The sequence below is a fragment of the Triticum aestivum genome, chromosome 7B (genome assembly GCF_018294505.1).
Source record: "Triticum aestivum cultivar Chinese Spring chromosome 7B, IWGSC CS RefSeq v2.1, whole genome shotgun sequence".
In the NCBI taxonomy this organism is placed as follows: Eukaryota; Viridiplantae; Streptophyta; class Magnoliopsida; order Poales; family Poaceae; genus Triticum; species Triticum aestivum.
Window position 1 is genome coordinate 167,103,489 of NC_057813.1, and position 12,442 is coordinate 167,115,930.

Genomic DNA, 12,442 nt, shown 5'->3' on the forward strand with positions numbered 1-12,442 from the left:
GTGTCAACGATCACATCATCGGTACAGCGTCTACCGAGGGGAGAACAACACCGGCAAACACAGAAGAAACACGATCAATGCAATGCAAAATATGATGCATGCTATGACATGGCAAGATGCTGGTGTTTTGAGCTAATGCAACTAGCAATAGATTAAATGAAGTTGGTTTGAATACAAGATTCAAATTCAAACTCCATATGTGATTTTTCAAATGCCATTTAATTGATTTGTGCTAAAAAGCAGCTATAAGTTGTTCTAACATGCATGAAAATGGTACAGATGGATTCCTTGAATTTTTCTGATATTTTTTCATATATAATTTATTTAATTTGGAGTTACGGTTGAATTTCTATGAATTTTAGAAGTTTATACAATTTCCTGGAATTTATAAATCATTTCCTAATTTATTTTAATTCCAGAAAGGAATTATTGCGTCAGCATGACCTCGTGCTGACCTCAGCAGGTCAACGGGCGCCGTCCAGGTCAAACTGACCTGTGGGCCCTGCGTGTCAGTGTCTGGACTAACTAACCTAATTAAAATTAACCCTAATTAACTTGGTTAGCCGGGCGGGGCCCGCATGTCAGTGAGTCAGTGGCTTAACTAAAATTAGTTATTAATTTAACCAAAAGTTAGCAGGGGACAGGCCCACACGTCAATGACCCAGGGGGGTCAAATCCCTGGTCAACCGGGGCTAATCCACCGGTGTCTAGCCGCCGGCAACGACCAGACGCGGCGGTGGCTCGCCGGAGTTGCGCCAGAGACGGCGGATCGTCGCGCCAAGGGCACCCGGAGGTAGCCCGTGCCCGTGCGCATCTAGGGGAACCAACGGGAGGTGCGGGGGTGGCCGGGGTTCGCCGGAGTGGAGCCCGAGGCGGCGGCCGGAGCTCGGGGGTTCGCGGGAGTGGCGCTGCGGTGCACGGGAGGACGAGTGGTTAGGTGCTTTGGGTTCCTAAGGTTGCGGTGGGCACGCTGGTGGGCTCGGGAGCGAGCTGCGGTGGCTGTGGCCACGGCCACGCCATGGCCGGCGGCGAGATGCTTCGGTCATGGTTGGGGATCGGGGCTAGAGCTCGCGAAGGACGGCGAGGAAAAGGGGAATCGGGTCAAAGGCTCACCGCGGAGCTGCAGGGATGGTTAGTGGGCTCGGGGGCGCGCCGGAGTGGCCGAATTCGACGGAGAAGGGCGCCGGGGCCGAAGATTGAAGACGATGATGATGGCGGCTGCTCGGGGCCCTTCTGGTCGCGTGAGATGACGAGGAGGACGAGGGCGGAACAGCGGAGCTCGGGAGCGCGTCGGAGAGGAGAGGGGGTGGCGGTGGCCGCGAGGGAGCTCGTCGGCGGCGGCGAGCGTGTTCGGTGAGGTGGGAAACGACGAGAGAGGGAGCAGGGGAAGAGTGAGAGAGGTCGGGCGGATCGGGACGACACCGGGGCATTCATCCACGCGGCCAGGGGAAGCAGGAGGTGGCCAGGGGAAGCAGGAGGTGGCCGAGGCAGCGTCGGCGCCCGTCGGCCACGCGCGCTGCCTACTGGCGCGGGGAAGACGACAGGGGAGGAGTGGAGATGGGCTGGGCCGGAAGTGTTGGGCCGTCCAGGTGGCTTCGGTGAGCGCCAGGTGAGTCCAGGTAAGTTTTTATTATTTTTCTGTTTCTGTTTTTTATACTTTGCCACTGTTTTTAAATAGAACAATTTCAAACCAGTGTCAAAATTCCTCTGAATATGTTTATGTTGCTTAATGGACTTTTCCAAAGGCACATAAAATGTTTCAGGGTATTTGGAAATATATTCTAGACAAGTTATGAATATAATTCCAAATGCAAATAAAATAATGATTTAAATTCAGTGCCCAAAATATTCCTCAAAAATGCTCATTATTTTTGGTTTGGTGCAAAAATCTTTGCCAAATATAACCAACATTATTTAAGGCCATTTTGGAAACACTGAATGCAATTTCCAGGGTTCTTTTGCCCTGCTTTTAATTAAAGTTTTGAGGCTTCAACAATCCTCAATTCATGTTTCAGAAATTTAAATATGATGCCTCGATGAAGATGCAACTATTTACAAACAATATTCTAGGGCTGTGACAAAAAGTTACTCTTCGCGAATATTAGTACAGGAGGAATGAGAGCTTAGCATGGAGTGTCTCGTTGCTGCAGACACCTGAAGCTGGATCACTAGTTTTTTTCGATGTTTCCAAAAAGAAAGACACAAATGAATATTATCATAGCTCTTGAACCAAGTGTCCAAACTAAGAATAGTTTTATTATTGTGTTTCTCATTTCAATATGTTTGAAACTAGATCATATATGGACTGATTTTATGAGTTTTTATTTTTATTTATGTAGGGAGCTGTTTCGAGGCACCACGATTATCCGTAGAATGTGCCATTGTCGACCAGGAAAAAAAAACCCAGCCAGTAGCGTATGTGATCATTTCTACAGTTCTAGGTGGACCATGTCCGTGAAATGCATTTTCCTGGAATGCAAGACGTAGGATTTTGTTTAAATGGAGATGCAATGCACGCTCAGTAGATTAGGCATCCCCACCGGGATTGCATATAATTACAGTAACGAAGTTCACTCTCTAGTCCCTAGCCTTTCAAGAACTAGACATCAGAAGTACAAACAAATTGAACAACTACTAATTCAACATCAGAAATGTAAAACAACGAAGAAATAGCAAAGAGACCGTGCAGCGAAGATCAGATTTTGCTCAGAACCGCCGGGACAAGATGAAGGCAGACGTCCCTAGCAGAAAGCGAAGAAGCAGGCTGCCCAAGGGGGACGCATCGGCGGCGCCGTTGATCTCCGAAGATGCCACGGCAAGCGGCAGGCCGTCGACGGGGAGCGAGCACGTGGTGGGCGCGCTGGTAGCCCCCGCCTCCTCGGTCGCCATGAGGGCCTGGAGGACCGCCGTGGCGGCCGCCCTATGCCGCGTGGCGTTCCGCTGCAGCAGCCACGTCAGCCCCATGAGCTGGCAGTCACGCTCACGTGGCTTCGCCCCATGACTGGCCTTCGCCGACGTGGCGTTCTTCTCTCCAATGGCGTTCAGCTGCAATGCATGCATGGCATACACACAAATAGGAACGAGATGATTAGGTTTCCAGGCAACAAAATGATCTAGCTTACTCCAACTCATGGGAGTGAGCGACAGTAATTTTGAAAGAAACTGTAAATTTCAGCGTTGTCCAGGAACTGTGGAGGTGAAATAGATCATGCATGCTACCACAAGTTGTTGATCCGGAGAGCAGGATAGAGACTCCAGTTGAGACAATCAGACAAAGGGACAAAACCCTCGCTCTCACACAAGCTGGCGTAGAGCATGCCGCATGCCAGCCATCCCATGCGACACGATGCCACAGTGTAATTGCAGCTACCGCATCTCTCGGAACTCTGAACACAAGTCATGTGACGCATGGTACATCTCTGTCGAGTCTCGCAGACGGAGACATTTCCCTTGACATCTTTTCCCCTAAATTACTGGGCTTGCTGTGTCGAAAAATTACTAGTAAAGCAACCAATGCTTTGTCCTTGGAAGCGGTCGGGTCCAGAAAGCAAATGATTCGGCTTGGGTGGGAGGGAGAGGGGAAGCGGTGCCTTGCTTGTGACCCTTTTTAGGTGAAAAAGAGGAATCAGTGTGGGCATCGAGTTCTGAACTCAAAGCGAAAGTGGTAGTAAAGGAGTGGAGTGGAGCAGGCATGGTGTTCTGAACCAAATCATGCTCCCTACATGCTCCTCAAGGCCCTACCCATTCAGCACGGTTGAAATATTTTCATCATCGTTCAATCCTTCCAGGGGAAATTCAGTTGAATGGTTTAGGTTCACCAGGTTTATTTACTACAATCAGCTTTTAACGGTTTTGTTACTGCAATGGCAGAGTGTGTACATGTACTCTTGCTCCCATTCAGTTAAGTTTTACCCGGACAGTATGGAACTTCAGGCATGCAATGCCTGTTCCTGTCCGTGACTGTGACTTACTACTTCACACTGTTCCTATGACAGAGATGAGTGTTCTGCAGTGGCATGTATAGCTCGGGACCTGAATTCTGCGCGACATTTTCCGTGACTCCTTGTTGGCTACCGATAAATACTGGGACCTGGATTTTGTTTTTTTGAAGGGATTGGGACCGCCAATTTGTCTACCGATAAGTGCACTTGCCGCGGGCGGGGCCACCGCACACGACTCTCCTCGTGATCGGGGCGCGCCTTCTTCATTTGCCTCGCGTATTTGTCTATTCTGATGCCTATGTATGCAAGCTCAACTCATTCTCGCCAAGTTTTGATTTTTGTTTCGGTGTTTGGTAATGAATAGTATAACCCACCTTGCTCCGCGTACATGGAATATTTTTGTAGGTATGCTATTCATGATGCTCAAGAATATAAAAAAGTTACTGAAATATTTATCCTACTCCGTGTCCCTGACATCTAAACAGATAAAAAGGGTTGGGTTTTATCTCTTCAAGAAAAGGTAACATGATTACTTGATTAGCATTCATCAAAGCTCACAGTTTAAGTTTCCATTAAAAAATGTTAGTGGTTCTGTGAGGCATGCGTGGACCTGCACCACGGGAACATCCGAGAAACGTAGAACTGCAGTTCTTTTTCTTTCTGCGGCGAAAAGGAAAGGAGTTCTGAATGTGTAGCCTCACCAGGTTCAGCGCCCGGAGGCACCGGGAGCAGCCGGCGAGCCCCGGCCGCGCGCAGTCCCTCTCCAGTCTCCTCGCAGCCCTGCCCGCCGGCAGCGCGCAGACCGGCCGCCTCAGCCTTATCCCGCAGTAGCAGAAGGGCACGTCGCACGTCGTCCCATTATTGCTCCCCGCCTGCGGCTGCGGCAGCGTCGCTCCCGCGGACCTCAGCGCGCGCTCCGCGGCGCCCGCGCACTCCTCCACGTCGTCCGGCAGTAGCGGCAGGTCCGTCACGTCCGCCGCCGCGGCGGGAAGCTTCGACCACCTGCTACCGCCGCTCCCCAACGCGGTGGGCGCGTACGCTGCGTACAGCCATGCGGCCAGGGCCGGGCAGCAGCGCAGCCGTGGCGGCAGGAGGCCGCCGCCGCCGGCGGCGGCGTTGCAGGAGGCCAGGACGGCCGGGAGGAGCGGTGGGGAGGGAGTGAGCTGGCAGACGGAAGAGGTGGCCGCGGCCTCGGACTGCTCGGGGAATGCCGGGATGGTGGATGCCGCGGCGGGTTGGGCCTGGGAGGCGCCGGCCGACGGGAAGAGCAGGGACGGCTCGAGCGACGCCGGGTCAGGCAGTGCCGGCGACCCCATGGCGTGAAGGAGGCAGGTGGCGGAGAGTAGGATGGTGATAGTGTAGTGGAGGCGACGCATTGCTGCCTAGTCTGTGCGTAGGTGCTCCGGCAGCGGGTGTGAGCCGGCAGGTAGTGTGCTCTTTTTGTTGGTGGAGACTGAGACAGTGAGTGGAGCGTAGGTCGCAACGAAACGGATAGATAGAGATGCCAGCCGTGGACAAAATTAATGTTATGACCTCTCTGGCTAACAAAATCTCGATTTGACCTTGTTTATAAAAAAATTTCGGTTTTGACCTTTTTAGGAGACGCCAACATCCCTGGCGTCTGGGTTGCGAAGCAGACGTCACGGATCCTAGCGTCTGGCCCCTGGCCCGCATTGCCCGCCTGCCCGTTGACCTGCTGACGTGGCAAAGGGACCAGATGCCAAGGACCCTGGCGTCTGGCCCCGGTAACTGGATAACCCCACGAAGAGTGTGTGGGACCCACCCCACACACTTTCCCCAATCCACAACCCGAGCTTGAAGAAGACTTGGAGCTCTCATACTCTCTCCCACCCCTCAAGCTTCCCCTCAAATCCTCTCCAAAAGGTGCATCCCTTAGGTGGATCTTTCCATCACTTTGCTGCTCTTGGTAATCTCCCCCAAATCATCCAATTATTTTTTGTTAAATCTTGCTATTTTGGTTGCATTTTATACATGTTGGTGGAACCCTAGTTCATGTTTTCTCCCCCATATGTTAGTGTGAATGGCTTGGTTAACTTTGATAATATAGTGCTATGCATGGTGTGTAGTAGGAATATATGTTTGTTGAGTAGAAAGATTGGTGGTTAGGGTTAGTTAGTGATTAGGGTTAACTTTGCTTAGTGTGTGTTAATTAGTGATACTTTTGTGGACATGACCAATAATTTAGTGTTGATATGATTTGGATATAATAAGATGTATTTGGATAAACACCAATTCTCATTGAAGTCTTAAATGCATTCATGTTATTTTTAGATGGAGAGACTTGTTAATGTTCATTACATTGACAAGGAGGCATTCTTGAGTAACAATGCCGACACGGGTGAGGAACCATTGGTTTTTGATACAAGCCCTAGCTATGAGGATGTTGTTGCAAAAGTGAGACAAGTTTTGAAGTGGATGGACACCAATGTTGATGTTAAGTTAATAGGAAGGTATGATGTTGGAGTTGGAGCCAAATCTCGCTTGAAAAGTATGCCTATCACCTTGGATTTGCATTGGGATGTATACAAGGAAAAAGTATCCCAATTGGAAGACAAGTCACTTGAATTGTTTGCCACCAAGGTTGAATCTCCTCGGTTTACCTTTGATTTGAACCGGCATGTATCTTCCCCAATGGATGACATGAGCGAGAGGACAATGGTGCCACTTGTTGAGCATAGGGTTGTGGTTGATGCCCCCAATGTTTATCCCCCACCACATCCCCGTGTACCATCTATTAAAGAAAATGAGGTTGAGTTGTATGCCCCCAATGCTTCTAGCCAACCACCAACTAGCCAAGCAAATGAAGTTGAGGTGATTGCTAGTGACGGAGTAATTCAAGAGGATGAAGATGCTTATGATGACGACGAAGAGCAAGAGGAAGGGTTTCATGGTAATGATGTTGGTGACTTGGATGCGTACATAGCGCAAAAGGACATGGATCGTGACTTGCCTTTTAGGCGTCAATATGCGTATGACTCGGATGACGAGGGTCCAGTTGAACAGTTGGACGAGGATGGATTCACAAAGGAGGAGAACCAAATCCACTTTGAGCTGACGGGCTTACAAAAAAGAACTCACTTGTTTAAAGATCTCAGCCTTGCCCATAAAGCTGTTGTTGACGGTGGAATGAGAATGACGGCGATTGAGCCAACACCATGCCCGGATCCAGGAGAACCAAGGGTGGAGAATGAGGACAAGAATGCTTATTTGAAGAAAGGAGTGAAGTTTCTGAGCTTGCCTATGCTAAAGTTTTGGTTGGCTGACTATGCCATTCGAAACCATAGGCCATTTTATGTTGAGCACTCCGACATGAAGTTGCGTTACACCGTGGTGTGTGAGCAAGAAGGATGCCCATGGAAGGTTTGTGCAAGAAAGCTTAAAGAAACCGAAGAATGGGTGTTAAAAAGTTGTGTTGCCACTCATAGATGCAAACCTCCATCTAAACGACTTAGAAAGACACATCGTCAACTCACATCTGAGTATCTCGGATACAAATGGATGAAAGACATAGGCTTTGATCCCACTGTGAAAGTGAGGTTTCTCATGCGGATGGTGAAAAGACAATTTGGTTATGAAGTCAAGTATGGGAAGGCATGGAAGGCAAAGGCAAATGCTATTAGGATGTTGTATGGTGGTTACGAAGAAGCATACAACCAGCTCCCAAGGTTGTTGGCCGCCATTGCACATAGGAACCCGGGCATGTTTCATGTGGTCGAGGATCACGAGGGAGTGTTCCACCGTGCCTTCTGGAGTTATGGACAATGTGTGGAGGCGTTTCAGCATTGTCGTCCGGTCTTGTCTATAGATGGCACGTTCTTGACTGGTAGATACAAGGGCACACTAATGGTAGCAATGGCGCACTCATCAAACGACAATGTGTTGCCGTGTGCATTTGCGTTGGTGCCTTCCGAGCACCAAGACAACTGGGAGTGGTTCATGGGTCATGTTAGGCATAACGTGATTGGGGCTAGGGAGGTATGCATCATATCGGACCGGCATCATGGCATACTCAAGGCAATGGACATTGTTATTCCAGGATTTCCAAAGCTTCACCACAGATGGTGCATGAGGCATTTCGTGGCCAACTTTTACCGGGCATGTAAGAGCAAGGAGCTCAGCAAAGACCTTACCCATGTATGTGTGGCCTTCACCACCCAAGGTTTCAATGCTCGGTACAACAAACTCTTTGTAGAGGTGAACGAAGGGGGAAAAGACTTCTTAACTAGGAATTTAAGCGAGAAGCACAAGTGGGCACGCGCTCATGACGATGGTGGTTGGCGATATGGCGACATGACGAGCAACCTGGTAGAATGTTTCAACAATGTGTTGAAGGGTGCTCGTGCATTGCCGGTGACTGCAATAGTGGAGTACACCTTCTTCAAGCTTAATGAGTACTTTCAGAGGCATTCTGAAGAGACTGCAAAATGGATAGGTGAAAAAAAGGATTATCCGGAAAAGGTTGATGAATGGTTGCAGTTACAAGCAAGCAAGTCTGTCTGGCGTCTGGCTTGCTTTGCTCGCGCAGGTGACCATACAAGCTGTCTGGTGTGTCTGATGGCCATCCAGACACCAAGGTCCATGGCGTCTGGTGTCCAGAGAGCATTCTTGCAGTTATCTGTCTGATGGATAAGATTCGAGTGGATAAGATTTTTTGGGCCCACCTCTAGCCCTCTCATCCATTCATCTCCACCTCTACCCCTCTCATTTCACTCATATCCACCCACTCTCACCTCTAGCCCTGCCAACGTCACTCCCTCATCCAGCACCCTAACCCCCCCCTCAGATCTCTCATAGATCGGTCCAGTTTCACCGTTGGATCTTCAGGATTTCGAGACTAGAAGGTAAATCAACTCCACCCCCATTTTATGGTTGGTTTAATTTATCATATTTTTGTGAAAACCCTAGTTTGTTTTCCTCGTGGTCTAATGTATCATAGGTTAGCTACTAAGAGATTTGTGTGTTGTAGATGGCTAAGGAAACTCAGTGGGTGCTTAGCCCTGTTGTTCATGTGCAAGGCTTGTCTCCATGTATTGTGCAAGTTAGTGAAGTGGACCTCACTTTCGATTGGTTGAAGACTAAATTCATGTTGAAGCAAGGGTTGAAGGAAGAGGATTTTGTGTACTACGTCAGCAGGAGGCAGTCAGATGGCCCCGGGGAAAGAAAATTGGTTGACATAACTGATGATGACAAGATCCAAGAAATGCTGGAAGAATGGAAATGGAAAAGGGCTGTTGACTTGCATTGCTACAGGAAACCGAGTTATATGTGATGTTCATTGTATGTGATGAACTTCTCATTCGAGACTATTTGTGTAATTTGAACTATGTTTGTAATTTGCTATGTCATTCGAGACATTGTATCGTAGACCATCGTGGTCATGAACTATGTTTGTCATTTGCTATTATCGTAGACAAACGTGGTAATGAACCTTGTGTGTGTGTTCAACTATAGTGGTATGAAAAGACTATGCAATGCTTATGTATGTTTGTTATTCAAGACTACAAGTGAAAAGACAAAACTGACTTATATCCAGACGCCAAGGACCCTGGCGTCTGGTACCTACCCTGTGCTGGCTCCCCTGCTTTACCCTGTTTCTGGTGTCAGTCGATAGCCAGACGCCAAGGACCCTGGCGTTTGGTCCCCTGACTTATAGCCAGATGCCAAGGACCCTGGTGTTTGGTCCCCTGACTTATAGCCAGACGCCAAGGACCCTGGCGTCTGGTACCTACCCTGTGCATATAAGTGAGTAAATGAGTCCTCCTTTTGACAGATTTCATGGCAATCAATGAATTCATAGACATCACAGGAAACAACAATTCACATAAATCACATCATTGAGTAGTACTTTTAAACGAGTTCATGGAAAGAGACTACACCAAGTTCATCGAAACAAACTAGAACAAGCTCATTGAAACAAACTACAACAAGCTCACTTCTTGCATACACAGGTTCACAGAATTCATAATAGTATGACAGGTTCATAGAACACAGAAGATAGCACATAAGACACCAAATGCGCGCCACCGTCATCGCCTCTCCCTCGCTGGAGCGGGCCAAACCGGAACAAGAAGCTCACTTCCTCCTTCCTCTCTTCACCATGGTTGCAAGTGTAGGCTCCTCCTCTTCGCTAGTCTCGTCCTCCTCCGCCTCAGTGTTGGCCTTATATCTTTGCATTCCTATTGGGATAAGCTTATGAGGATACTCCGGACTATGGAATTGTGTGTTCCATGTCTTCTTTCTACCTTTCTTGCCTGGTCTCTTAGCTATGGCTTTGCCTTTCCTAGATGGTTGTGGAGCATTGCCTTGTGTTGGTTGTGTAGCCTGTGATGGTTGTGGAGCATCAACATCATACTCATGATCCTCTTCATGTGTTGCATCATACTCATGCTCCTCATGATGTGTTGGCTCCTCTTGATGTGATGGCTCCTCTTCATGGAACTCCTCCTCCATGTCCTCATTGTTCTGTAGATAACACCGTCTATTAGCTGTGGCGGCGCGGCTACCAGGTGCATACACGTCACTGGACTGAGCACCATGGCAAGAAAGCATTGCTGCCATCTTATGAAACCGCTTCTTGAACTTCTGCAAAAATATGCTATGATATGAGATGCACATAAATAATCCGCGAAAAGAAACTTTTATAATATATTGATCACACCTCCATCGTGCTCCTAAGAGTCCTCTCAGATAATGCACCACCAGGTGGATGACTCAGTGCAACATTGGCATCGTTGACGCACAGAAGCAACTCTCTGCCCTGCAATTCATGAACACACCAAACTTATGTATTTGAAAGAAGACAACATGATGCAAGTATGTTAGAATAGGTCAAACAGACTACCATTTCATCATGCATCGGTGCATAGTCAACGTGAGCCCCTCTGGTGTCTCTCACAGCCATGTTGAAGGTTTGATAACCTTGTGCAGTCTCCGGGTCTTCAGACACCAACTCCGACCACTCCTCATGAGTCCAACCAGGCTTCAGCTTTAACCGGTAACGATCCGCATACCACACTTGGTACTTCTGATATGCTGACTGATTGTGAGGTCTATTCTCTGATTGCACTAACGTGTCTCTTTGATTCCAAATTTCTATCCACGCACGGTGTTTGTTTGCCCAATCCGATATATCCTGATTGTTCCTTCGATCGAACCTACAAATGATGCACGGGACAAAGCATTAGCAAACATTGACTTATTCAATGCTCTACTACATACTCAAGGCATGCTTGCTTACCGATGCAGAGATAGAATTTCCTCCTTGCTCTCCTCAATTGGAATACCTTGTCTTCTTCCAAATTGTCTTGCCACACGGTCTACAAAGTGCCACTCGACTGCGAAGAAGCATATCATTGGGCACCTCGCCCGCCAAAGATGGCTATCACGCGTGCACATCTCATTAAGATCAAAGTCACGATCTTCCACATAAGGCAACCAATATACCTGCAAAACAAAGAGATACATTGTTAGCTACATAAGTTTCATTCTTGACTAAATTTTATCTCATCGAACTTCTCAAAACCTGCTCAGCAGTCAAGGTGTCCAGCTCGTTCATATAGCACTTGTATCGCACATGCGAGCTTCCTGTGTAGACTGTCACTTGTTCCCAATAGTAAGCAAGCGTAGGGCGCCGATAGGGATCATCATCATGCAACCCGTCATGATTACCCCGTGGGTTTGCCATGAGGGGGTTCTTGAAATCGGGCCGTCCAACCGGGATCCGCTCCCACATCCACACGGATAGACTCCAAACAAACCCAGACAATGAGGATGTATCTCCCTTCCTCCGACACGCCAAGTCAAGCTGCAATCAAACAAACATGTTAGATATGGAGGCGCATGACAAATGCAAGATAAATGGTTGCAAATATCTCTTACCTGGTGATACAAATATGCTAGTGCGGCCGAACCCCAGCTATACTGGGTATCCCAGTTATTGAGTAGCTCCAAGAACATCCAGAGGGCTGAGTTCCCGGTTGCATCTGAGAAGACTACCTTGGTTAGTACATACCAAAGATAGGCCCGCGCGCACTGCTGCACAACCACATCATTGGCACCCTGAGGGCACGGATTGGTGTTTCCTCTGACCAATTTTAGCCAGGAATGCCTCACTCTTGCGGTATCGGCCTTGCCTTCCTGAGGGCCGTCGGGCTCAACACCAATTAAAATGCCAGTCCGTTCTCGCCAATTACCAACGCTCACACGACCGGTAACAGCTTGTCCGTTGATAGGAAGGCCGCTTATCATAGCCATGTCCTGTAGGGTCATCGTCATCTCCCCACATGGAAGGTGGAACGAGTGAGTCTCCGGCCTCCAACGATCCACAAGTGCGGTCAGCGCCGCGTGGTTCACCGGCGGAGCGCGTCGCTTAAACTGCAACACGAATGGGAGAAGACCCAATCTCCGAACGTAAGGCTCGTACCGCGGGTCGTAAGTAAAGTCATCAGCGGAATGACCCCTCATGCGCATAGCAACTACAA

General features: G+C 48.7%; 1 protein-coding gene across 1 annotated transcript; it reads right to left on the reverse strand.

Moving 5' to 3' along the window:
* Positions 1–2,526: 2,526 nt before the first annotated feature.
* On the reverse strand, positions 2,527–5,414 carry LOC123161145 (uncharacterized GPI-anchored protein At4g28100). Its single transcript, XM_044578993.1, has 2 exons — positions 4,643–5,414; positions 2,527–3,045 (listed from the first exon to the last, which is right to left on the reverse strand). Exons 1-2 carry the CDS (start codon positions 5,315–5,317, stop codon positions 2,707–2,709), a joined length of 1,014 nt encoding a protein of 337 aa, XP_044434928.1. The 5' UTR covers positions 5,318–5,414; the 3' UTR covers positions 2,527–2,706.
* Positions 5,415–12,442: the final 7,028 nt, after the last annotated feature.

What these genes read in the sequence shown, in the direction of transcription:
- LOC123161145 (XM_044578993.1), bottom strand. Translation starts at nt 5,317, where the DNA reads ATGCGTCGCCTCCACTACACTATCACCATCCTACTCTCCGCCACCTGC. An exon ending in GCCTCCGGGCGCTGAACCTG is followed by an intron (nt 3,046 to 4,642) that starts GTGAGGCTACAC and finishes CATGCATTGCAG; the next exon opens with CTGAACGCCATTGGAGAGAA.